Genomic DNA, 26,903 nt, shown 5'->3' on the forward strand with positions numbered 1-26,903 from the left:
TTCCCTTCCTGCGCCGTGAACGCGGCGAGCGTTCGCATCGGTCGCCATGACCGCCGCCGCCGCGGGGTGACGGTGGCGGAGCGAGCGACTCACCGGCGATGGTGCGCAGGCGGCGCAAGCCGGTGGACGGCTTGCGCATGTCAGCGAGGAACTTGTAGAGGTCCTCATCGCTCAGTCGGTCTCCCTCCTGGGTCGGCCACACCACGATCGGACACCGCACCATCAGCCACACCGCCAACGACCACACCACCAACAGCCACCCAACCTCCAGTAACAACACCACCATCCACACCAACCACACCACCAACAGCCACACCCCCATCGGCCCCACCATCATCAGCTCCCCCACCACCACTAGCCATACCACGATCAGAGACACCACCATCAGCCACAACACCACCAGCCACAACACCCTCAACCACACCACAACAGCCACACCAACACCAGCCACCTAGCCAGCCACCACAGACCACATAACCAACCTCCACCATTGTGACAATGCATGGCAGGTAGCTGACGATGATGATGACGATATATTATTAGGGGTAAAGGATGAGTGGTTGAAGATCGATGATGATTATCATATTGTTAATATTGTAGACGACGATGATATTGAACATTATGACAATGATTCTATTCTTAAAGATGACGAGCGAGTGTGTGCGTCATCTCGCCTGCTTGAAGAAGTTGTTGAGGGTGATGGTGACGGGCCGGAAGGAAGCCAGATTCAGGCTCTCCTCGCTACACAGAGTGCTTCCCCGATCGAGGCTCCGTCTCCCGGCCTGCGACGCCGCCAGCCCTCGCCGATCCATCCTTCTCTCTGCACGCGACGAGCGGGGGATGCGCGGGGTCACAGGGTCAGACGTCAGAGGTGGCTGACCACTCAGGGGTCAGAGGCGCTCAGCAGGCACCACCGAGACCCTGGATTGGAATCTTGATTTTTAGCCGCCAACGTTGCGATCGAACCGGGACATCCGAATCTGGTTCGGGGCCAAGCGGGGCCAAGCGGGGCCAGGGGTGTGGACTGGCGATGCACTCGTTCCGTGCGTTGCCAGTCGGGGACACTGTGAGGACGTGGTGTCACCGCTTTACTCACGCGCGTCTCCGCTCGTCCACCGCGCGTGCCGTCGGCGGCACGGCTCGGCTTACGCAGTGGAAAAACAACCTGGCACCTCCTGAGCCGTGCCGGCCCTGGCTCGGCAAAGCCCTGGCCGTGCCGATTGACCTGGCGCCGAGTCTGTGCACTCACCACGAGGGTGTACGATCGTCCTGTCACCCAGTCTGTACACTCACCACGAGGGTGTGCGATCAACCTGTCACCCAGTCTGTGCACTCACCACGAGGGTGTGCGATCAACCTGTCACCCAGTCTGTGCACTCACCACGAGGGTGTGCGATCAACCTGTCACCCAGTCTGTACACTCACCACGAGGGTGTGCGGTCGTCCTGTCACCCAGTCTGTACACTCACCACGAGGGTGTGCGATCAACCTGTCACTCAGTCTGTACACTCACCACGAGGGTGTGCGATCAACCTGTCACCCAGTCTGTACACTCACCACGAGGGTGTGCGATCAACCTGTCACTCAGTCTGTACACTCACCACGAGGGTGTGCGATCGTCCTGTCACCCAGTCTGTACACTCACCACGAGGGTGTGCGATCAACCTGTCACTCAGTCTGTACACTCACCACGAGGGTGTGCGGTCGTCCTGTCACCCAGTCTGTACACTCACCACGAGGGTGTGCGATCGTCCTGTCACCCAGTCTGTACACTCACCACGATGGTGTGCGATCAACCTGTCACCCAGTCTGTACACTCACCACGAGGGTGTGCGATCGTCCTGTCACCCAGTCTGTACACTCACCACGATGGTGTGCGATCAACCTGTCACCCAGTCTGTACACTCACCACGAGGGTGTGCGATCGTCTTGTCACCCAGTCTGTACACTCACCACGAGGGTGTGCGATCAACCTGTCACCCAGTCTGTGCACTCACCACGAGGGTGTGCGATCAACCTGTCACCCAGTCTGTGCACTCACCACGATGGTGTGCGATCAACCTGTCACCCAGTCTGTACACTCACCACGAGGGTGTGCGATCGTCTTGTCACCCAGTCTGTACACTCACCACGAGGGTGTGCGATCAACCTGTCACTCAGTCTGTGCACTCACCACGAGGGTGTGCGATCAACCTGTCACTCAGTCTGTACACTCACCACGATGGTGTGCGATCAACCTGTCACCCAGTCTGTGCACTCACCACGAGGGTGTGCGATCAACCTGTCACCCAGTCTGTGCACTCACCACGAGGGTGTGCGATCAACCTGTCACCCAGTCTGTACACTCACCACGAGGGTGTGCGATCGTCTTGTCACCCAGTCTGTGCACTCACCACGAGGGTGTGCGATCAACCTGTCACCCAGTCTGTGCACTCACCACGAGGGTGTGCGATCAACCTGTCACTCAGTCTGTACACTCACCACGAGGGTGTGCGATCAACCTGTCACTCAATCTGTGCACTCACCACGAGGGTGTGCGATCAACCTGTCACTCAGTCTGTACACTCACCACGAGGGTGTGCGATCAACCTGTCACTCAGTCTGTACACTCACCACGAGGGTGTGCGATCAACCTGTCACTCAGTCTGTACACTCACCACGAGGGTGTGCGATCGTCCTGTCACCCAGTCTGTACACTCACCACCGGGGGTGCCACCTCCCGGAGTGGCGGGTGCCTCGGTTTCCGGTTCGCGCTCCAGCGTTGCGGCGCTCGTCACGATGTTCATGAGGTGCACGGCCGTCCACGCAAACGGCATGCGGTAGCGGCCTAGCCGGGAGCAGAAGCCTTCCGTCTGTGACCGAAGCCGGTCCAGCTTCTCCTTGTTCTATGATGCAGCAGCAGCAGTAGCAACAACAGCAGCAGTAATAACAGCAACAGCAGCAGTAGCAACAGCAGCAGTAGCAACAGCAGTAGCAACAGCAGCAGCAGCAGCAACAGCAGCAGTAGCAACAGCAGCAGCAACAGCAGCAGCAGCAGCAACAGCAGCAGTAGCAACAGCAGCAGTAGCAACAGCAGCAGCAACAGCAGTAACAACAACATCAACAGCAGCAACAGCAAGAGTAACAGCAGTAGTTTTAGCGACACATATAAACATTCCAATATAAAATATGTTTCACTAATCATGAATACATATGGAGAGTATATGTTTGTACCTTGGAGGCGTCCGTCTCTTTCATCATGATGTAGGGCTCCATGCACTCTCCAATGTCCCCTTGTTGGAGAACTTTCTCGATCTGTCGGGGGGATTGAACGTGGGGGGGGGGGACGAGCGTGGGGGGGGGGACGAGCGTGGGGGGGGGACGAGCGTGGGGGGGGGACGAGCGTGGGGGGATTGAACATGGGGGGGGCGAGCGTGCGGGGGGGACGAGCGTGGGGTGGGGGGGGGAATGTTACCGTCAGTCTCCCTCGCCACCTTTCTCGTTGATTGCATAATTGCCCGTCAGCCAGGCATGAAATCACAAGATTACCAGATTGTTGGATTGCTAGATTATCGAATGACCAGATTATATTACCAGTTTGCCATATTTCCAAATGACCAAACTGCTACATTATCAGACTACAAGATCGTGAGGTTATCAGCCTGCCAGATCTTTTTTGCCGGGTCACCATATTGCCACACTGCCAAATTACTGGATTGCCAAAACGCTCGCCAGGCTGCCGGCTCCGCTGGTCGCCGTCTCGCTTACCGGGGGCCGACCGCCCGTCACGGCCCGCTCACCTTGATGACCATGAAGATGTCCTGCGTGGGGTAGGTGATGGAGAAGATTGCCGTGCGTGCCAGCGAGGGGATGCAGGACTGGCCGCTGTGAGGCTTCAGCAGGACCTTCATGTTCTCCGAGTTGAGGTCAAAGTAGAAGTTCTCCGAGATCTGGAACGATAACGCCGGCGAGTGTCAAGTTGATTTCGTTTCACGACGGATTGATATAACTCAAGAAGAGACCAGGACTTACAAACTTTCACAGATACGAACAAACCTGTCCGTATGTCCAGTTGCCCATTTGGACCGAGAGTTCTAAGTTCAACCGCCGCGCAACAGATGGCGGTGGTTGTTCGGTGTCATTACCCAGAATTCCCAGCATTTCTGCCTGGGCCGCCGCCATTGTCCGTTGTTGTGTTGTCGCTGTGTGGTTCACTACGACGTTATCTGTGCTTTTCACAAACATCATCAACCCCCATCATGTCTCGTGAGAGTGGTGAAAGTGTTGAGGGTAGTAGTAAGAAGAACCAGTGGCATCTACATCTACGGGAGATTATACAACTTTGAAAGCCATTCCCCATGTTTAGTGTACATGCCGTACAACACGTTTGGAATCGACAGGAGTAAAGTTGGACTTAGGAACAAATCGACTTACGAACAGACCTCTGGAACCTAGCTCCTTCATAAGTAGAGGAGTCCCTGTAACTTGCAGTGTGATTGTTGTTGAAATTCGGTAAATTTGAAACCCAAGACGCTGGCACTCAATGGCCTAACTCTTAGTGAATGACGTCACGGGGCCTTCAACGTTCACCGCGAGACAGAGGGCTCGTGGTGTTACTGCTACAGTTTGTACGCCGCAGGAGTGGATTTTCCTCCGGGTCCTCCGGTTTTTTCCTCCACCACGTTTTGGTTACTGCTATAAAATTCCACGTGATTAAGCCGCCCCGTTGAGCTATCATTCTTGTGGCCAGGCTGCTTATGAATAAGAGCCTCTATAGCTCAATGGGCCCAACCTGGTGTAAAAAAAAACTTAATTTAGTTTAGTTTCTAAGCTTTAGAATGATCGGGGCTGCCGCTGGATGAGAACCGCGGAACCTCCGCAATGATTGGCGGACGCGGCTACCGCTGGGCGATGCCGTCACCGTCCACACTTGATCACACAATTGGCAGAAAGATAATTTAGGCGGGGGGGGGGGGGGGGGGTCCAGAATTAGGTTGTCGGGGTTTGTGGTGGAAAACTGGGTCCACAGAAAGCCCGAAATCCACAGAAAATGTTTGTTTAATCAAGAACAGCAACGTCGTTTACTCGCATTGCAGGGCTTTGAAGATGAACAATCAATAGCGTTTGATATAAAGGTCTAACGTGGTATGGTTTCATTGTTATATTTTTATTGTTTAGTAAGTGTTTAAGTGCAGCAATAGGCGTTCACGTGGATTGTACGCTAATGTGCATCTGGCCGTTGCCTCAAGAGTAATTTGACGTTGGGCCTCCCCCTAGGTTGACTCAGCCTTAAATGAGTGTGATGTCTAGTAAACATCAGCAGTGGGGAGACAAAGGCGGCCGAGCTACACTACCCTCCCTCGTGCACCTTTCCGGCTGTATTAAGTGCTCGCTAACAGCACATGCCCTGAATAGATAAACAAATTAATGTGCATTTTGTATTCACGCCATTCTTAGAGTGCAAAGACAATCATCACGAAGGAAGGCGCCATGGTCATGTTTTGCAAGCTATAATACATATTTCAGTAAAGGGTGTGTGAGCGGGTGGGTGAGTGAGTGAGCGACAGAGTGAGCGAGTGACTGACTGACTGAGTGAGTGAGCGGATGGGTAAGTGAGCGAGTGAGCGGGCGGATGAGCGAGCGGTGTGAGTGGGCCCGGACACACCGCTAAACCTGCGGGGGTAGGGGCGGGGGGGATGCCGTTACCTTTTTCTTCTCTCGCACGTCGTACAGGGCCAGGCTGGCGAACAGCGGCTCGATGTCGATCTCGAACCTACGCGGCGACAAAACACGCCCGCGGTCACACGCACGCGCACGCACGCGCACGCACGCACACGCACGCTCGCTGGCGGAGGGACGCGAGGCGCTGACGCCGTGGGGGTGAGGACCCATGCGTGCCGTGCGGGGAACGAGGCCTGCCGATTGATAACCATTCCGAGAAGCTCGTCTGGGAGAGAAAGATCCGGATCCGTATCGTCAAGAACCCGGAACGTGACTCGGAAGAACGTTGGACATCGATCAGCAAGAGCCCACGGGCCTTCCCTCTCGAAGAACCCAAAGCATTTTTTTAAAATCGAAATTTAGCCGCCACTACGGGGTGGCATTCCACAAAACTTTAAGATCCTTCAACAAACTCCGGGATAAGAAGACTCAGCTAATCGAGTCTCTCACCTTTCTGAAGAGATGCCGCGACTCTAAGGTAATACCAATCGCATTTACACTAACCTCTCGATATGCAATTACCTTTGTCAAGGCGCCCCTTCCCCCCCTCCAACCCAGCTTAAATATACGCTGCCAAGCCTGGTGGTGCCCATTCAGACGCTGTCTTTCCGACAGACCTGTTCTTCACCTGAGGACGGCTGCTTGCGTTGTGGCCGAAACGTCGTGATAATTATTTTATTATGTTTTATTTTTATTATTTTATTATTTCCCTTCTACGTGACTTTACCGAAAGAACCAAGAAGATGAACCCAAAGCATCTCATCCACAACTACTGGGAACGGACTCCTGCGGAAACCAACAGGGACGCGGGCGTTCGTCCAGCAACAAAACAGAGGCATCACCGGAAATACATGGAGCGTTGGAATGTCATCCAGAAGCAGCTTCCGTCAGCGGAGCGCCGGGAGCATGGCCCCCCCCCTGCCCCCCCCCAGGCTATTTTTACATCATTGCCAGCAGACACTCAGTGGGGTTTAGTGTGGGTTGCTCCCAACTCTTTCCTTTTTCCCGTAACCTGTTATGACCGTTATGTTCGCCAAGGAACCGATGCTTTGGCTGATGAAACCCCGATTAAAGAGCGTCTTAGCTCACAGGGTAGTTCAAAATCAACTGAACAACCGATTTCACATTTACAAGATATGATTTACACGTGCCGACGTGTTGATTACAAAATGACTAATGAAGCTCCTCATGACTGCTACGGTTATTACACCGCAGTACCACAGGGACTTACTTGAGAGAGAGGCACTTGATGAGGAGGCGTTGGCCAAAGTGCTCATGCGGTCCCTCCGGAACCGGCCTCTTCTCCACCGATTCCTCCTACAGAACCAGACACGGTCACTCACCACGACGACAATGACTATAACAGCAATGATGATGTGTGTATGTTGAATTTCTTTCACACCATACGTAGCCGGCTGTGCTCATCGGAGGTGCGGATGAGACTCACGATGAAGATAATGTTGGTCATGATTTTTATAATGGGAACAATGACATTATGATGACGACGCTGGCAACCACGAGATCATTAGCTCACGACAACGGTCGCCCCCACCTCATCGGCAGGCGGGGGGTAGAGGGCGAAGAGGTTGTAGTGCCGCGCAGCTCGCCGCGCTTGTTCGTTGTGGCGGTCCGTCTCCTCGAGCGAGCGGTGATCCAACAACCCCGGCACCAGCGGATCGGCGGCGGCACCGCCACCGCCTCCACCACCGCCACCGCCTCCACCGCCGCCACCACCACCGTCAGCCTCACCCAGGGACACGTCATCTCCCACGCTCACCGACACCCGGCGGCTCCCAGCATCCTGCACGCAGTGAGTGGGGTGAGCGGGGGGGGGGGGTAAGGCGGGTGAGCAGGTGAGTGGGATTGTGCAGGTGGAGTTGATAAGTGAATGCGCGAGTGCAGTGTGGATGGCCGAGTTGGCTGTTAATTAAGCGAGTACGTTTCAATTGAGCCTTATCGCGGTACCCCGGGGTATCATAGTACCACGGCTCTCGCATAATGTCCGTGATGCAGTCATTTTTAGTCTGTTGATGGTCGGCGATGTGGCAATCGACTCATCTCGACGAGCTGTGCACGATGCACCACTACAGTGCGTTCGAGCGTTCAGGGTTTCGGCGCAATCGTCCTCGCTGTGTTTCGACATCGCGGAGTGGCACTGATTTCGAATTGATTGGGACCCCAGTCACGGAGTTAAGTACACTTCTGGAAAAAAATAGTGTCCCAGAAATCAAATATTTAATTGCCTCGGCCATTTTGTATTATTTGGTACCCCGGGGTACCTCCACAAGGATCAATTAAGTGTTGTTTAGCCAGGGTGAGAACTCAAGAGACTAGGGTGAATTTAATTTGCAAGAGTGACGGAGTCAACAAGTACTCCAATGAAGCAAACAGAATCAGAGTAATAATTAACAAAAAACCCAGCAAGGCTCCTTGTATCCAATCTATCAATCTCGCAAGCGAGTGGGTCAGTCGGTGAAATTACTGACACTCCATTCCTTGGAACTCGGTTTCTTCCGGCCCACGTTTTCCGCTAAACCGTGCAGCCAAAGAACAGCACCGCTACCTGGAATGCGGCCCCAGCTCTCAGACCAGAACAGGTTCCACCAGGCACGGTTTGTTCTCGCGAAAACACCTTCCTCTTGTTTACGCCCGACTTATCATCATCACCCAGCATCCCTCCACATCCCCTCCCTCTCGAACCGTGGCCCGTGAGCACCCCCCACACACCCCACCTGCAACATCTGGGCAAGTTCCCCCACAAAGTGGGGTGGTTGCAAAACGTGGCATGGATCTCAAGCTCGGGTTGCCACCAAGGATGTACAAACATATCACGGGCAGGAGGTGGCCAATATCGCTTCGTATAAATAAGAAGTGGGTGCCACGGTGGTGAGATGTTAACCGCCTCGCCTGGTATGCAGGGGTCGTGGGTTCGATCCCAATCCTGACGCCCGCTGTATATTTGGACCTTGCGTGTCACTCTCCCCGTGGTCGCGTGGACTGTTCCCTGGGTCCTCCGGTTTTTTCCCCTCCACATTTAAAATCGACATGCGTTTAAAATATTTGGCTACTAAAAAATTCTACGTGATAAGGCACTTCATTGAGCTATCATTTGTGAGCAGGTCACTTCTGAAAAATAGCTATGCAGCTTAGCGGGCCTTACTTGGTATAAAAAATTAAAGAATTTGTTTAAATGAATCTCTCAATAAAGGAAAGAGGAGAATTGAACGCCACGTAAACGCGTAGTCTTGCGCAGTGGATCAGGGTCACGGCCAAACACTAGACCGTTTTGAAAGTTACCTGCAAACTAACCAATTGGGATCACACCCGGCAACATTGGAGGATCTTTATCTTTACCTATTTTAAATATTTAGCTTTGCCTGGGAGGAAACCAGATGACCCGGAGGTGAAGAAAAACATTCTGACGATCAGCTCGGCGTGTGTGTCACCCGCAGGCCTCTGCTTCTAAAACAAATACATCCCACCCAGCCCTCGTCACAGTCAGCCTTTGTCTATCCACTGCTGACGAAGGCCTCTGCACACTATGTCAGTTGGGCATGAGGGTTGTTTGACCACACTTCACCACACTTATCAGTTGGGGTGGCGTGTGGCTACCTGGCGCTGATGATTACAGACCACACCGGCTACTCATTTCAGGCCGAGCCTGCCTAGGGGAGGTCTAGGACGAGTTTGGATAGTCCTCAACGATGCTGGGCATTGTGAGCGGAAACAAAATTCGGGTCACTGGGTTCGTAGCGCGATGCCCTAACTACTGCGCCACCGCTCCCCATATGCGCACACACACACACACACACAACTTACACGTACGTTGAGTTCATAATCATGGTCAGAGTGAGTTCCTGCTCAAAATGAGCACCGAGCCATTAGACCTCATTTCCCATTTGCAGTGGTGGAAATTCCACATTCCAATGGCGGGGAGGGGGGGCAGTCTATCCGCAGGAGCTCACAGTGCGGGCGCGCTAAAACCACCGCAGCAAAAACATTTACGTGGCACGCGAAGCGAAAGCCACCAGGCACCTCGTCATCCGGGCTTTCCTCCGACTCGAAGAGGTGTCGCTCCAGGCCCTTCGTCCGGGCACTCTCGCCTCCGCCGTCGTCGCTGGACCCCGCGGCACCACCGCCGCTACGCTGGTACCTGCGCGACACGAACGGGGCGGACACACGGATGGGGCCGGTAGCGCGTTTTCCGCGGGTGTTTCGCGGTCGGAGCAAACAAGCGGCCGACCCCGGTTAATACTCGCGATGCACGCGCACGCTCTGTGCATACCCACGTATTCCACGTGCCGTACTGTAAATACAACGCGCCGCCTGCTACACCGGTGGACTTTAACGATCCCGTGATGTCATCCGAAGGAGTTGTTGGCCGTTGTGTGCGCGCCCGCGTCGCAGGGACAACTTTGGCAAAGTATAAAAAAAAAATTTACCCGCGAGTTTAAAACCACGAAGCAACACTGCATAGCGCCAGGGGGCTTAACTCCTCGCCGAATGTTTTCTGGGTCGCTGATAGGGAGGCTGTGGTAAGCGGCACAGCGGAGAGGTCCACTGGATGTGGTTTGCCGGGAGTCTCTCTCTCTCTCTGGGTCGAGGCCCTTCCACCAGCAGGGGCACGAGTAAAGCAACTTCAGGGCTGCACCTTTCCCTCGTCGCTTGCGAATAATTATCAAGACGTCGTGCACGTCTAAATAATATTTTGCACAAGTCAAATCAGTTCAGTTCAGTTTATTTTCAAGTACCCTGTGAGCTAAGAAGCTCTCGAATCGGGTTTCATCATCAAAAGCATCGGTTCCCCTGGCAAACATCGCGTCGCAGGGAAAAAAGCAAAAAGGATTGGGAGCAACCCACACTAAAAACCCCACTGAGCGTCTGCCGGTGATGATGTAAAAATAGCCGGAGGTGTCTGGGGGGGGGGCCTGGGCCTCTGCTCCCGGAGCTCCGCTGACGGACGCGCGGAAATGTGCAAGTGGAAAGCGTTTCCCATTTTGCGGAGTAGCGGTGGGGGGGGCGGTGGGGGGCGGTGAGAGGGGGCAGTCGCGCCGGGCTGTTTGGACAGGCGGCGAGCAGAGAGATCAGGGGACTCCGCACCCGGTTGAGAAATAACAAAAAACAAATACTCAGGGATGGAGGGGGTGGTGTGGTTGGTGTGGGGAGTGGGCCTTCGAGCCGGAGTAGCCCCCCTGCTACTTATTAACTCGACCAGAGTGCATTAAGGTGACACGGAGCAAAAAAACCCCCAACAATGTAGAGGCACAGTGGAGCGAGACAGTAGCTCTCTCAAACCCCGCAAAAAAAAACACACACACACACACAACAGACAGGTAAAGGCGCAGCCCTGCAATCGCCATGCTCACGCCACTGCTAGCGGAATTGGCCTCGTTTGGCAGCTCGTGGTGACCACCGAAATCGTTCCTCGTACTCGGACAGCTGAGATTTGGACCTCTCAGGCTCAGCCTGGAACTCTCCTATCCACTTACTCACCTACTCACTCACCTACTCACTCACCTACTCACCTACTCACTCACCTACTCACCTACTCACTCACTTACTCACCTACTCACCCACTCACTCACCTACTCATCTACTCAGTCACTCACCTACTCACTCACTTACTCACCTACTCGCCCACTCACCTACTCACTCACTTGCCTACTCACTCACTCACCTACTCACTCACTCACCTACTCACTCACCTACTCACCTACTCACTCACTAACCCACTCACTCACCTACTCAGCAGCCCATCGGCCTGAAAACTCACTGTTGCTGCACGATGTCCGAGACTCTTTACAGACATTTTAACCAGTTCAGTAGAAAATGCAAGACATTGATAGCACTTACAAAGTAGAAGTATTGCGCACTCGTGATCACCTAGGTTATAAGAGTTGTGCGTTTATAAATGTACTTCCTCCAACACAGGGGGAGCTCCAGCGGACCCTCTCCTCTCGAGGGCAAGTTAGGCCGACTGTGTCACGCTGAGCCCAACACGCTCGGAAGAAGTGAGAGTACCCACGCTTTACCCCACCACACGCGACCCGCCGCTCCTACACTGACCGTGTTGAACCCATTCGTAGAGCTGGGTGGACAGAGGCGGTTGTGGGGGTTGTTTGGAGAAAAACTCTGTCCCCATTGTTTCAAACTCCTGCGTCTTGAAGATGGAATCGAACCGGACGTCTCGGGATTGATTGCGAGTCAAGTGTGCTGACCGTTTCACTGCTGTGGCGGCTTCCTATATCCCATATAATAATAATATACAGCCATTTATTAATCCACTGCTGGATGAAGGTCATCTGCATGTCGTGGGTTCGCCACGGTGGCGAGATGTTAACTCCCTCGCCTGGTATACAGGGGGTCGTGGGTTCGATCCTGACCCTGATGCCTGTAGATTTGGAGTTTGCGTGTCTCTCTCCCCGTGGTCGCGTGGATTGTCTCCGGCCCTTTCGGTTTTCCCTCCACATTTAGAAACAGGAGTTTATAGAGCATTTGGCTGCTATACATTTCCACGCGAAAAGCCACTTCGTTGAGCGATCATTTGTGGCCAGGTCACTTCTGAAAAAGACCTACATAGTTCAGTGGGCCTTACTTGGTAAAATACATATTTTTTAATACTTTTAAATAGTTTCGTTTTAGTGTCAGTCGTAGGCATTGTATGACCGTACTACACCACCATGGGGCAGTGTGGTGCATCTTACGAAATGTTTACATGATTCCTCGACTGTCGAGTAAAATAGTTTGTACGATTATTTATTATTATTGGGCTGTAACCAGGAAATAAAATGTACTACTGTACTGTACTTCCGACTGACACATTTCCACAAACGTTCTCTTTCCAGAGGTCGCAAACGGGTTTTGATTCCTTACCCGTACCCGTACCCGGCCGCACCAGGGTCGTAAATGCGTACCCATATCCGTACTTGGCTGGGTACGGGTAGCCGGGTATCAGGTAGGGTACGGGTATTGGGTACCCGGTTGCGACCTCTGCCTCTTTCCTAAGTGACTTGTTGGTTTACTTCGTGATGCAATTAATAATGCCATGCAATTGCCCTGGAAGGCCTTGACGTGTCTCAGGACTCTCCGTGACGAGGGTTCTGCGCACATTGAGACATTTGCCCAAAGCCATTCTGACCTCGCGTACGATGGCAATCTGGCTCAGGAACTCCACACCAATGTCGAGTTCTGATGGCCACGACGAGAGGGCTTCAGCAGAGAGAGTTCGTGTAGCTTTGCTGCTATTCCTCCTTTGCGGAGCATAGACTACAGTGGTTTAGTATATGGTCCATAGTTTGGGTTGCATGGCCACGTTTACACTGCTGTGGTTCTATGAGTCTCTATGAGCCTCTATGTATCTCTGTGTATCTCTATGTCCTTTCCCCACACTGATTAGCATGGTTGGCTACGTACGGTGTCGAAAGAAGTCCAACATACATACATACGTGTCTCCAAGTACAGTATCTCTCTGGGTCTCTGTGTCTCAGTTGCTCTCTGTGTCTCTACGGGTCTCTCTGGGTCTCTGTCTCAATGTGTCTCGATGTCTCTCTGAGTCTCTCTGGGTTTAGTTTACGGTCCATAGTTTAAGTTTCATGGCCTGCTCACAGTGGCAACACCGGTTACGCGTTTTTGTGTTACCTCGAACACAACCGATGCCGTCCATCTAGGCCGAAACAGACGTCGTTAATTTCGAATCCGGATATGATCAGTAGAGACGGAAAATGAACGAATTGTTTTAGTTATCATTTGGCATCTACATTCGCGACACACGGAGAGCGAAGATCAAGTTTTTGAATAACCGTCAAAAAGTGTTTTTCTTCCATGAGAGCTCGAGCCAGGGAACAAAACGTCCCGCTGTACCTCCGTCTGACAAACTCCACCAATGTCCTCTTTAGTAAATGACCATTTTTACTTTGTGATTAAAAAAAATAACGGACAGAAATAATAATAGTTCTGAGCTTCCGTTGCAATCCACTGCGGGACAAAGGCCTCCTCATGCAGTGTCAGTCGTGGAGATTGTTTGACCATACTTGACCGTGCTGTTCAGTGCGACTTAATATAGATGATGAGAATAGTTTGACTGGTACCACCGTACCAAACCTGCCCCCCCCCCCCCCCCCGATCGGTTGTCATGGCATTGGCCAGACTTCCTAATAAAGTAGCAGAATCGTCCTAAAAAAAGAGTCCTGGGAGTCGTTGAGACTTTCCCGGGTAAATAAAGTCGTGCAGGTGGCACAACAAGCTCAATGTGCCGTGTCGTCGATATATTTTTGTAAAACGATGGGAAGATTTGGAAGCTTTTTGTATTTCTAGTTTTATGCTTTATCAGCATTAAACTCCCAGATCTCCCTCAAACTGAGTTGAAGTGAGGACTGGCTTCCTGTTGATAGCGGCCTGGGCAGCAGCGCTGCCAGACCCAGTGCTTTAACCTCCCATATCTAGATATGGCACTCAAGGAAGTATGATGTTAATAATTATTATAATTCTAACATACAATTGCATAATAATAATTATAACAGCAATGTAAAAACACACATGCATCCGCGAGCAGGCGACACGGTCTTGCTATGATCCGTTCAACTCCTGCGCCCTTAGCTGATTTCATCGCTCCATCTCCGCCACGAGTGGACGTCCTCTCGGGGCGCGTTCTCTCCTTTGGCTGCCGTTCCATCGTCAGTCTCCGCCACTGGCTGTCGCCGCTCACAGCCCTCACGTTTCCTGCCCGAGCCCCACTCTTCTTAACCCTCGAAACGATGACGATGACGACTCCTTCACCGCATAGACAACTTCAATAATCAATGTATTACCTTCATCAATCCACTGCTGGATTGAGGAATCCCCTTGCTGTGCGGGTTATCGTGAAGCCATCGGACCACACTTCAACACGCCGGTCGGTGCGGTTTGTTCGAATTTTTTTTTTACTTTCAGAAAAGAGTGAGGAAATTTGTCCGGTGAGTCTGGAGGTTTATTACCTCCGGCCTAGCAACAGCAACGGGGGCGGCGGAGGCTACAGGGACCTCGAGCGACGCGACAGAGGAAGTCGGGCCGCGGTTGCTGCGGCGACGATGGCGCCCGCGGTGTTGCAGAAAACGCCTCCACAGATCCCCCGGTGGGAATTTAACCGCTGCCAAAAAACTATGGCCGAAGGTGACAACAGGCAACTCGCTGAACCTCTCCAGGCCCCTCTCTGAGGACTGAGTGTCGCGATTTAATTTCCCGCAATAAATCGCACAATCGCTTCCGAACGCGGGGCGGGCCACTGGGACTGATTGCCGGCCTACCCTAGTACAGCATTTGCTGGGCCCCGTGAAGGCCAAGCGAGCTGTTTTATACATCTGTCCCCTCGCGTAAAAAAAAATGAGCATCACATTGGCCACAGGGCCTTCTGGGAGTGCATAATTTCACCATTAACGATTCGACAGAAGCAAAGCTCTGAACCGGCTTTGACATTTCAGTGTCTCATCAGCAGAGTCAGAACCAATTCTGGTAAACTGCCACATGTTTATAAGCAAGGACCTTCTCTGTTAGACATGGGTACCAGTAGTTTGGTGCACAATAATATAATGCATAGCACAAAGCAATCCTGAGCGTCAGTGTGGAGAATACGTGGCAAAATAAGCCAGGTCTGCTTATATATTTTTGCGACTTATATTCTCCGCAACGACACGAATTATTACTTAGCATATGATACCGATGTATTAAGAATGTGTTGCAAATTTTAGAAATTTGATCGGAAAATACAATTCCGACTCACCTGCGCGTGACGACCGCCCAGTCCTCCGTGAAGGATCGCACACAGTCTCGCACGTGTGCGCTCGCATCCCAGCTGCAAGAGAGAGAAAGAGAGAGATGGTGGGGTGTGGGGGCAGGGATGGAGTGAGAGAAATTTGATTGGTTAGTTCAGAGTAAACAAGTAAAAGGCATCACGAATGCAGGGTCCAAATGTTCACTAATTCGCAATTTCACACTGCCAATTTACTCACTTGGGATTACACACAGCAATCACGGTGTCCCACCTACTGCCAGACTAATGCCCGTTTGCAGGCCAGGTGCGAAATCATCTAGTGCCACACAGGGACAGCTGCTACTAGGGGTGCCCTTTGATACGTTGAGCGCTGAGAGATGCCCCGGCATCTTGGAGGGCGGTGCTACTGCAGGTCACTGCGTAGGGTTTTTGCGGCTGTGCTACTGCACAGTTCTCCCATGAGTTTTAGTCTGTTAATTTCCTGAAGAAGCTCTCAGCACTTGTGGACACAAACATGCACACGCTGAAGGGTCGTGACCCCGGTGACCCCCACGACACACGGCTCACGCGAGCCACATGACCTCCGTGACCTCCACGACCTCCGTGACCTTTGCAACCCGACCCACGACCACTCCCCCCCCCCCCCGTCCTCTCACCCATCTTCATCCGGCAGGGAGGGGGTGACAGTGCGGCACTCGCGAGGAGCGAAGGTGACGGTGACGTCGTCCGCAGGGAACTCGGAGATGTCGCGGAGCGGAGCGGAGTCGGGCGCCGCGTGGGAGCTCAGCACCTCCTCCACGTCCACGGGCTCCACCACGTCGCATGCCGGGATCTGCCAGCGCAGAGACACGAAGGCCAAGATCCTTCAGGTAGCTTCTTTTATCGTCGAATATTGCCCCCAGCATGTAGTGAGACGGCACCGTGTGCTCACCACCCACACCATCCCTAGCATCTACTCACCACCCACACCATCCCTAGCATCTACTCACCACCAACACCATGCACTCACCACCCACAACCATCTACCCACCACCCACGCCACACACACCATATACCCACCATTCACACCACCCACACCCTGTCTTCTGTGGCCATTCTCCACATGGATTTCCGCAGGGCGGGGCTGTGTGCTGGGGGACAGAAACACAAACGCACGCGCAGGCACACGTGCACTAGAGCAGCAACAACAGCCGCCACAAAGTGGTGGTGACGTCACCACAACACTTGTGCCAGACGAGGTGCACTCTGAGGCCAACGCAGGAAGTGTGGTCTCTCTGGCAGGAAGTGACGGGTCAAGCCCAGGTGTTATGGGTTCACTGACTGAGATGAAATGAGAGGGAGGGAGGGAGGGGAAGGAAGGGAGAGAGAGAGAGACGAAGGGGATGACAAGGAGCGAGAAAAGGAGCGGATGAGAAAGAGAGGATTAGAGAGAGGGGGAGGGAAGAAGAGAGGGAGGAGATGAGAGGAAGGGATGGAGGGGATGAGAGGGAGTGGAGGTGAATGAGAGGGAGTGGAGGTGGATGAGAGGGAGTGGAGGTGAATGAGAGGCATTGGAGGTGGATGAGAGGGAGTGGAGGTGGATGAGAGGGAGTAGAGGTGGATAAGAAGTAGTAGGGGGGGGGCCCAGCGGGGGGCCCAGCCCCCCACCCAAGCCCGTGATCAGTCTCTGTTTCTCAGGACTCGCCCGCGTGGCCGCCGTTGAAGCCGAGACAGCTCACTGTGCACTTCCCGTGTAGGAAACGCGCACAATCGCGGCCAAACCCCCCGTGCCAGGCAAGGCCGCGCCGCGCTGGCACACGGCGGAATCTCACGACGCACGGGCGCAGCCCACGTCCCGAGGGGGGCACGGGAGGGACGGTCCCCAAATGTCAAGTGGTTTAAATAGGGCCCCACTACGTTAATGCGAAAACTAAAAACATGCGATGTCTTCTCTCTGGTGGATATAAATAAAATATGGGGTCTCAAGAGGGTGGGGGGTGGGGCAGTGCCCCCCCCCCCCACACCGCGAATCTTCCACTGATATCCAACGTCACCGACAATCCGAATGTAACAATGATCACCATCACGATTATCATTATTATCATTATCACATAATTACCACCATCAGCATTATCACCATAATCAATCATTCACAATCATGCTTATAGTGCAAGGCTATCACGAAAGTGTGGGCAATGATTCACAAACGGGTCTGTGGTAGTTTGACAGCAGAGGGCCAAGTTGCTATGTAGGGGTTTTGCCCATTTGGGCAATAATCGGTGTCATTTTTCGAAGTTGGCCACCGGTTTGGACCGCTACGTCGGCGCACCACGTGGCCTACGCTTTTTATCGAATTGACATCGCGGGGAACCTTTCACGTCCACTGCGAGTGAAGCAGACGGTGCGTGGTCGGAGTATTTATACGGTTAATAATCACACTGCACCACCACCACGACCTACCACCGCCACAGCGATTACCAGGGCGGCCTGCCAGATTCGACTGCGAAACTCTGTGGCGAGGGCGTTGTGATGGAATGAAAACGGACTGCGACGGGTTCACTCACCTATCGTGCAAATAATTAGCCAATCAAAAATAGGGCTGCGTGTCACACGGCGCTATACTGAACCAATGGGATTACTCGACTTTTTGAGCTGGCTCACCGGATCGAATGATCGGAATCCATACAATTAACGTCGATTCACCACCTACACACCCCGTTCGGGCAACACCACCACCTATTTTGTTCCTGATATGGGGCAAGATTTCTGACGGCCGATTTCTAAAACAGACTATGTATTTATAGTGGAGGGTCGAGTAAGAACGTTATAACAACAAACAAAACACACACAAGTGTAGTGCAAAGTACAAGGAAAGGTGAGCAAACACACCCCAAAAGCATACAAATAAAACCAAAACCATCCCCATCCTAACCACGCAAAGGCCCACCGAGGCATCAACTTATTTTTCAGAAAAAGTGCCGGGACTGTCGCGATTTGGCGGGAGGCGCTTCATCAGTACGGGGAGGGGGCAGACGTCTTCATTTGCTCCCCACGACTGTTTCTCAGATATCGCGAGCATCGCCTCGTTTCCCTCTTTCTCTACTTCTCTCTCGTCCTCCACTCCATCCCCCATTGGTGGAGTTTGACTTCTATATTTAGGGGGTGGTTGGGCAGGGGTTCGCTTTGTCCCTCACATTAGGAATTGGGGGTGCACATAGTTTTTTAAAAATCTTAATTGTAAACTACTGAAAATAAGTGAGTAAAGTTGTCTAGTTTGGGCAGGGTGTTGATGTCCTCATGCCCCCCCCCCCCCGCAAATCCGCCCATGTGCACTACCCCAAACACAAATGGTACTGATTGTATCATCCCGCCGGGATGGATGGTGGGCTGAGTCACCCCCCCCGGCCCCTCAAGCAGGCCCAACACAATCCAGCTGTACAAATGAATATTCGCGAGGCAAGAGCCAGGCCCAATATTTGTGGGTGATTGGCAATGAGTTTGTGTTTTTTCCCCCCCCTAAATCCTATTGCCCTCTCGGATTCACAAAAAAAGTGTTGATTTTTGTTAATGTCATCCCCTCGCATAATGGCAACTCCTTCACAAGTGGAATTCATGGGCCAAACATCGAAAAAATGTAGCGGGACCCTCCTTTGAAAGGAGTCTTGAGACTCGCTTGGGCAAGCACGGGGGGGAGGGGGATTTGTTAGTACTACCATTATAAATCAGAGGTAAAAACCTCTTGGGTCTGGCATCGCTGGGAGCCGGTTGGCAGCCATGCCAGTCACGACGTTCACTTCCCCCACCCCAGGGCTTATCGGCCCCCCAACACCTGCCAAGCCCCTCCCCTCACTCCCCCTCACCCTCCCAGCCCCTCCCCTCACCTCACCACAAAATCCAAGCCCCTCCCCTCACCCCCCGAGTCCCACCCCCTAGCCCCTCCCTTCACCCCCCAAATGCCAGCCCCTCCCCCCTGACCCTCCAGCGCTCCCCAACCCCTCCCCTCACCCCTGGCCCCTCCCCCCAAATCCCATCCCCTCCCCTCACCCCTCTTGCCTCTCCCCTCACCCCCCCAAATCCCAGCCCCTCCCCTCACCCCCCCAAATCCCAGCCCCTCCCCTCACCCTCCAGCCCCTCCCCTCACTCTCCAGCCCCTCCCCTCACCCTCCAGCCCCTCCCCTCACCCTCCAGCCCCTCCCCTCACCCTCCGCCCCCTCTTCTCCCCCCCCACCCACAGCTGCCGGGACCACAAAACACTAAAACGCTGTACAGTAAGTGTACAGTGTAGGGATTGTGTGACTGTGTGGGTCGACTCAGCCTCAAATGAGTCCCCGGCGCGGCGGTGTGCAGTAAACATCGCCACCGGGGAGACAAAGGCGGCCGGGCGTGGGTGCTGGTCACCCACCCCGTCGTGTCGGCCTTCGTAGGTGCTACTCGCGGACAGCACTTGCCACGTCAGTCTCTTGCAGGCTATACGCGGGGGACCCTTTGTCTTTTGTATACGTGCACCTAGCCTGGCACAAGCGCCGTGGAGACGCCACTGCCGCTTCGTGGCGAATGTCGGCCCTGGTTGTACTGTACTTAGAGCTGCTTTCGTGGCTGCAGGAATTCAAAGAATATGTATTGTGCTTGTGCATGGAATCAGGTGCGCGCGTTTAAGCCACTGCTTGTCTGTTGCTTCATATCGAGATTCGTGTCGGGTGGCGGCAGGTTTAACGACACATTTATATATTTACGCGATATCCCCCCACCCCCGCCGCTTAACACATTCCTGCGGAGGGAGCTGGTAGGAACGTTGGGATGCTCGGTCAATGGCCAGGGTCAACGGCGGCGTGGTGTATTCCGCAAATATGGCCGACTGTGAGGGCGGGCACAAGCCGGCGTGAGTAGGTTAAACGTTGAGTTTTATAAGGGCACCACGAGGTGACCAGCCCCTCCCCACCCAGCCCCACCCCTGTCACCCCCCACCCAGCCCCACCCTCCCCACCCAGCCCCTCCCCGCCCCACCCCACCCAGCCCCTCTCCACCCTCCCCTCCCACTCTCCCCACCCAGCCCCTCCCTCCCCACCCAGCCCCTCTCTCCCCACCCAGCCCCTCCCTGCACGACGGACGGACGGACACAATAATCCCTTGTGGGCTGGTGGAACCAGTTCCTACCAGTATTACCGACGGTATACTCTTCTCGCACAATACCCACCACCCCATCCCATGGGGGTGGTGGTGGTGGGGTCACATTTAGCGGGGTCGTACCGAGGTGTATGGTGCTTGCGACTCGGGGGTGGGCGGTGATGGGAAGGAATGTTGGGGGGCGGTGATGGGAAGGAATGTTGGGGGGCCTTGCATAAGCGCGACCACGACCGTCGGGACCTGCCCCGGCGCAGGTGCGGCTTGGATTTACAATTTGGCGGGGGCTTGGAACTTGCCAGGAGCCCTCACGGTAGGGTCACGTGGCTCGGCTCCAGAGATTAATAACAACAACAAGAGCGAGCAGCTCACAAAAGGTAGAATTTTTGTTTTGTTTTACAGGATCGAACCACGTGGAATGCGTGCAGGTGTGGAATGCTGCGCGCTCTGCAGAGGCGCGGTTAGCGCTGCACTGTGGACTTTGGCGACAATCCAAGGCTCTCCAACACACACCGGTGTGCTGTGCTAGTGACGAACTGGCCACGTTCTGTTTATACGTGACGACACTTACCAGAGGTGGGACAAAGTCATTGTTATGCAAGTCCAAGTCGAGTCGCAAGTCATCAAATTCATGACTCGAGTCTGACTCGAGTCCAAGTCACATGACTCGAGTCCACATCTCATAGGTGGGACAAAGTCATTGTTATGCAAGTCCAAGTCGAGTCGCAAGTCATCAAATTCATGACTCGAGTCTGACTCGAGTCCAAGTCACATGACTCGAGTCCACACCTCTGACACTTACTAGTTGGCTGTGTCGGGTGGTGGCGGGTTTTAACGACACATGTATATATTTACGCGACCTAACCCAAAAAAAAACATCTATCGTGGATGATATTGGTCGCGAAAGCCTGCTACGTGTTCAAGTGACAATCCATGAGGTTCGCCGGTTTCCGGTTTTGTTCGTTCGATCTCCCGTAGCGGCAGCTAAAACAACAACGGGCGCGTTTCCTAAATATCAGCTTCCACCATCCGGGCCAGTCATTAGGGTAGCTCCCAGCAAAGCTCCCCAAGTAAGTCCCCTTCGTAGGGGTCCCCTCTGTTCAAAACAACTCAAGCGAGTCGCTTCTGTTCAACACCCCTGCCACCCCCCCCTAAGCAAGTCCCCTTCCTAGGCGACCCTTCTGGCAAACCTCCCCAACTATTGTCACACACCCAGTAGTGTAGTGGACTGTCGGTTTTAGTTGGAGTCAGGAAGAGGAACGCATGGATTAAGGAACACGCACATTGGAGACATCGTCATCATCATTACATTGACAGTTAAGAGAAGCGAGCGGTGCTTGGGCAGGACGCGTCACGGTTAGGAGGGGCGGTGGCCGGTGGTCGAGACTAATACCGGAGTGGCAGCCTAAAGGAATGGAACGCACCCAAGAGGACACGTCCATCGCGGAGATGGAGCAATGAAACTGGCTTGTGTGTGCAGGAGCTCGATGGATTGTTGCATGGCGAGACCTGGGTGATGGCGACAGTCTTGTTGGAGGCATTTGTCCAGCAGTGGACAGATCATGGCCGATGATGATTATACTGATGTCCCATTTTCCGCACGTCCATTTTGTGCATCTAACTTAGTTCGATCATTCAATATTTTGGAACATAAATCAGCAGACAATATGCCTCTGTATATTTTGTTACTTGCATTCACAATACTCGTGGTTAATTTGAGTTGTGTCTTACATAGTTTCGTATCAAACCAGGACCCATAACTAACAGAGAGGGGCGACTGCCGATAAACATCTGGCAGTTCACCAACATTGTTTCCAACAAGCCTGACTGCTGCTAATGAGACACTGAATGTCGTAACCGGCCCAGAGTTTTGCTCGTGTCGAACCATTGGTGAAAGTATAATGTCCCAAGACTATGTCGTGTGGGATTTGTAACAAAAAGTGATATTTGTTTCTGTTCAGGAACCGATATATGAAGGAGGGGCAGTATCTGCTTGTCAGTGTTTATTTATTTAGTAACATATCGCACTTGTCAACAATACGGGCATCTCGAAGCGCCTTACACAAAATACAGATTTACACCAACAGCTTTTTTAAAATTTTGCATCCTGCTTCTCTTGCTCGCCTGCTGGCGCAGCGGGTAACATGCTTCCGGCTGCAAGTGGGGGGGGGGGGCTTGCGGTTGCCCTAATGTTCCCTCCCGGTATCTCGCCTGCAGGGCAAGGAGCGTTGGCAGCAGCAGCAGCAGCGCGTTATGTGCAAGGGCGATTCCAGTTCCTTGAAGGAAGTAGGGGCCCTTGTATGCCAGATCCTGTGGCCAGCCAACTGTGCAGCTGCTCGTCAAAATAATAATAATAATAAAAGACACGTTGGTCAAAAATGCACATCCCTTTGTTGACTGCTGAATGAAGTTTCTTCCCACAGTGTTCGCTTGTTTAAAACCTGTTTTGTAGACTGCAGGGTGGCGTGGTGGTACTACCACCTGTGCCTCGATAGCAAGCCGGTCCTGGTGGGTTCGATTCCTGACTCGGGCGGCTTGCTGTGTGGAGTTTGTAAGTTCTCCCCCTGTTCTGCAGTTACAGTGAATCTGACAGTATAAGGTGTGTGTGAGAATGTATGTGTGAGTGTGTAAGAATAATTGGAGTGTGTCTGTTCTTCCTCAGTTCTGCATGGGTTTCCTCTGACCTTAGTTAAAAACTAACACAATGTAAACGGTATTGGGCCAAACATCCCAATGCTGAAAAATTATCTGCAAACTACTCAATTGGGATTACACTAATCAGAAACATCACTCCCTCCCCGCAAAAACTTCACAGGACCCTCATGAATAAGAGTCTTGAGACTCGGTGAGACTTTCCGATGAGCACAGTTGGCGATGTACCATGCAAACTAAATTTCGATTTAAAGCTTCTTTCGTGACTGCAGGGATTCATATTCTTGGTTCTTTCGGTAAAGTCACGTTGAAGGGAAATTATAAAATAATAAAAATAAAATAATACAATTCTTACGACGTTTCGATTGCAACACAAGCAATCATCATCAGGTGTGAAAACCACAGCAAGAAAATTGTGTGGTTTTCACACCTGATGATGATTGTTTGTGTTGCGATCGAAACGTGAGAATTTTATTGTTGTATTTTTATTATTTCCCTTCTACGTGACTTTACCGAAAGAACCAAGAACATGCTAAATAAGTTGAACATACATATAAGGGTAGAAATTTATGTTGGAAAGATGTACTGAGCCTCAAGGTGTATTCTCTCCAAGGGTCCCGAGACTCGCGTCAATCCACTGCTGGATGAAGGCCTTCCCAATGCCGGCGTCACCCGTGGGGATTGGTTTGACCATACTTCATCACGCTGGTCAATGTGGGTTCGTGGCAAAGTGGGTGTGAGGACTCGAGTTTGGTTCAGATATCGTTCGCCGCTGATGTTTGCCGTGGCCAGTAATCAAACTTGGTGGGCTCCAATCACTACGGCCCTTCTGCCCGAGCTTTCCGTACACCTGCCCACACGACTTATTTAATGTGTATGAGTCCGGGACACTAAATCATAATTTGCATCGGCTATGATCAATACACTGTTGGATGAAGGCCTCCCCAAGCCATCACAACCTCTTGCTGGGTGGTGAAGGGTTATATCACTAAAAGTCGACATGATACACGACACGACGATCCGGCCCAATTAGAAACTAATTATGAATCACAATATGGACCGTGAAAGCCTACGTATAAAACGCATCTATTTCATTTAGATTTTTCTACAGACCGATGTATTTCAAACCGGTTTTACGAAGCTTTGTTGGAAACCTTCGTAACAAATTCAGCTCGTACAAGTTGGTTAGGGCGATGCTCTTGTTGCGTTACGCTTGGGCAAGGAATTGCTAAAATTCTGAGGACTCGCTCAGTCCGGCACGTGTTGGGCGCACGATGCAGGGAAGCTACGTGATGAGGAAGGGGGTCTACAAGCACTGGGGTCGATTAAACGGGGGCAATGTTAAAAACTCGTTCATCCACAAACGCCTTTGTTGTCTGATGAGTCGCGGGTTTGTGTGAACAGCAGGGGGAACAAGTAAACGGAGCGAGTCGAACTGAGACTCGTGATCTTAAAGAGAAGGGGGTCCTTGCTCGTACGGTCGGAAGTTTACCTGCAGCATTCACTCAATGTTGCAGGTGAACTGCTGAAGTGGGGGGGGGGGGGGTGCTTCCACTTGCTCAAGAGGCATGGGGGAGACCGCGTGGAGGCTGCGTGGATTTATTGAATTACTTAATCTTTAGCCGACCTGCTGTGGCTAAATGGGAAACCCGGCTAGGCTAGGTCCGGCTATGTATGTACGGTGAACTTCTTTCGCACCGTACTAGGCAGCCGTTCTCATCGGAGGTGCGGGGGAAGGACAACAAACTAAACACAAAGAGCAGTCCTAAAGAAATGAGTTTTCAATTTAGATTGAAAAGTGCATCGCTCCAGTGACTTCCAAATAGAAAGAAGAGCGTTCCAGACGGCTGCTCAAGTGCATCTGAAAGCGTGCGATGTAGTGACCGTCTTTATTCAATGGTTAGCCAAAAGCCGCCGCTGCGAAGACTAGCCGGGGCTTGAATGTATTAAGTTAATTGTGTGGCCATCTGTGGGCAGACGATTACAATACAAACTATCACGCGTGGATTGTAAACGCGTTGCAGAGACGTTAGCATGGCTTTCATTTTGAAATAAAAATCTACATTTGGGTTATGTTTTTTTCCACAGCTCCACCCCCCCCCCCTCATTTTGTTCCCATGACTCTCCTCACTGGGCGGCCCAGGACACGCTAGCGGGACGATGTCGCTCAGCTGGCCTGGGAACACCTGGGAATTCCCCAGGAAGAGCTCGAGTCGGTCGCCAGGGAAAGGGAGGTGTGGATAGCCCTTACTCAGCATGCTGCTGCCGAGACCTTCGCCAGGACAAGCGCACTGAGAAACAAACGAACGACTCTCCTCCCCATCCCACGCACACAGAGTGTGCGGTGAAGCAAGGCGCTTAATTCCAGTCAGGGGTCGGTCAGGGGGGTCAGCGTCCCGGAAAGTATTCCCGCATGCGGCATCACTGCATCCAGTATACAGTACCTGGTATCGCTATGGCTGTGGCTACGACTTAGACACGTGCCATCTTCTCCAGTCCCAGAAAATATTCAGTGCATCCCATGCGGGTCTATCCATCCTATGTGCATATATAGGTCTCTGTTTTAGTATTTGGGTATTTGTTGGTCTATGGGTCTCTGTTAGTTTACGGGTCTCTGTGTTAGTCTGCAAGTCTCCATGTCAGGCCAGGGATGAATCTCAGCTGGGTCTGTCCGGGTTGGGTAAGCACCCGGGAAATTATTTCTGCACATGGCACACGACATCTACCATGCATCTTCGCTACGGCCGTGTCTACTATTCAGCGAGACATAATGCCCCTGTGATATGGGTCCACGGTGGTGGTTGCCAATGAATAGGAGCCGAGGGTGGCGATGGATTTGTACCGCAGCGTTTCACCTTGATGAGCGAGGATTCCACGCATACCACCGGCTTCACAGGCAGAACCACTCTGCGGGAACTCCTCCGCACACAGCAAGCACCCACACTCACCTGGCAGACTCCCTCAGCCAGACACTCACCCCGTGCAACCAAACTCACCTTCCGCACACACAAAGACCCCCCCCCCCCCACCATAGCCTCAACAGGCTGTTGGGATAAGTGCTATTAGCGAGCACCGATGAAGGCAGGCACCGCACACGAGGGAGTGGGTGGCCAGCACTATACCCGGCCACCTTTGTCTCCCGAGTGACGAGTGGCGATGTTTACACACAGCACCCACTGGTGTTGGTGTACGTGAATGGGAATCGAACTCGGGTCTCTGCCAGGTTGATAGCACAGCGCAACAACCGCTACACTACAACAACAAACAACACGCACCGCTGCTATACCACCCGCGTTCGCGAGAGGCCCGGGGCCCTTGCCCACACTCACCGCAGGATGGAGGGGCGTGGTGAAGGCCTGGGAGAGGCTCCCGCTGTAGCGCAGGCTGGAGGAAGACGCCTGCTTCCTCAGCTCCGCAGCGCCAGCCCTGCAAGACGGAACGCAATGAACGCACGGTGGTGGGGTGGGGTGGGGGGGGTTGTGTGGCTACATGGGCAAGGAGGTCAGAGAGATGAGACGCAGGGAGTGAGAGCTGCTGCCTAGCAATTGCTTCATGGTCTCAGCCGGTCAGGTCGGTCGGTCAGTCTATTGGACGGTCGGGAGGTCACTCGGGCAGCTGGTCACTCATGCAAGTCAGTTGCTTTACCTTGTCAAGGTTGGGTATCGTCAGTCTTGGAATTTTTGTATTCAGCCATTTACTCCGCTAG

General features: G+C 52.9%; 1 protein-coding gene and 1 long non-coding RNA gene across 2 annotated transcripts in view; one reads left to right on the forward strand and one right to left on the reverse strand.

The window, feature by feature from the left end:
• Positions 1–26,903, reverse strand: part of LOC144733295 (dedicator of cytokinesis protein 7-like) — a 78,915-nt gene that overhangs the window by 45,916 nt on the left and 6,096 nt on the right. The window contains exons 2-13 of the mRNA XM_078615122.1: positions 26,527–26,623; positions 16,102–16,277; positions 15,455–15,526; positions 9,736–9,853; positions 7,253–7,501; positions 6,932–7,017; positions 5,686–5,752; positions 3,780–3,929; positions 3,214–3,294; positions 2,702–2,885; positions 675–820; positions 94–187 (exon numbers count right to left, since the gene is read on the reverse strand). Of these exons, the coding sequence (XP_078471248.1) occupies positions 94–187; positions 675–820; positions 2,702–2,885; positions 3,214–3,294; positions 3,780–3,929; positions 5,686–5,752; positions 6,932–7,017; positions 7,253–7,501; positions 9,736–9,853; positions 15,455–15,526; positions 16,102–16,277; positions 26,527–26,623 (1,520 nt within the window). The remainder of the gene's footprint in view (positions 1–93; positions 188–674; positions 821–2,701; positions 2,886–3,213; positions 3,295–3,779; positions 3,930–5,685; positions 5,753–6,931; positions 7,018–7,252; positions 7,502–9,735; positions 9,854–15,454; positions 15,527–16,101; positions 16,278–26,526; positions 26,624–26,903) is intronic.
• Positions 19,619–22,928, forward strand: LOC144733297 (uncharacterized). The gene is made up of 3 exons (XR_013588338.1): positions 19,619–19,692; positions 20,948–21,121; positions 22,763–22,928. It is a non-coding gene; the product is annotated as an uncharacterized LOC144733297 (long non-coding RNA).

The sequence above is a fragment of the Lampetra planeri genome, chromosome 46, assembly GCF_965212315.1.
Source record: "Lampetra planeri chromosome 46, kcLamPlan1.2.h2, whole genome shotgun sequence".
NCBI lineage: Eukaryota > Metazoa > Chordata > Hyperoartia > Petromyzontiformes > Petromyzontidae > Lampetra > Lampetra planeri.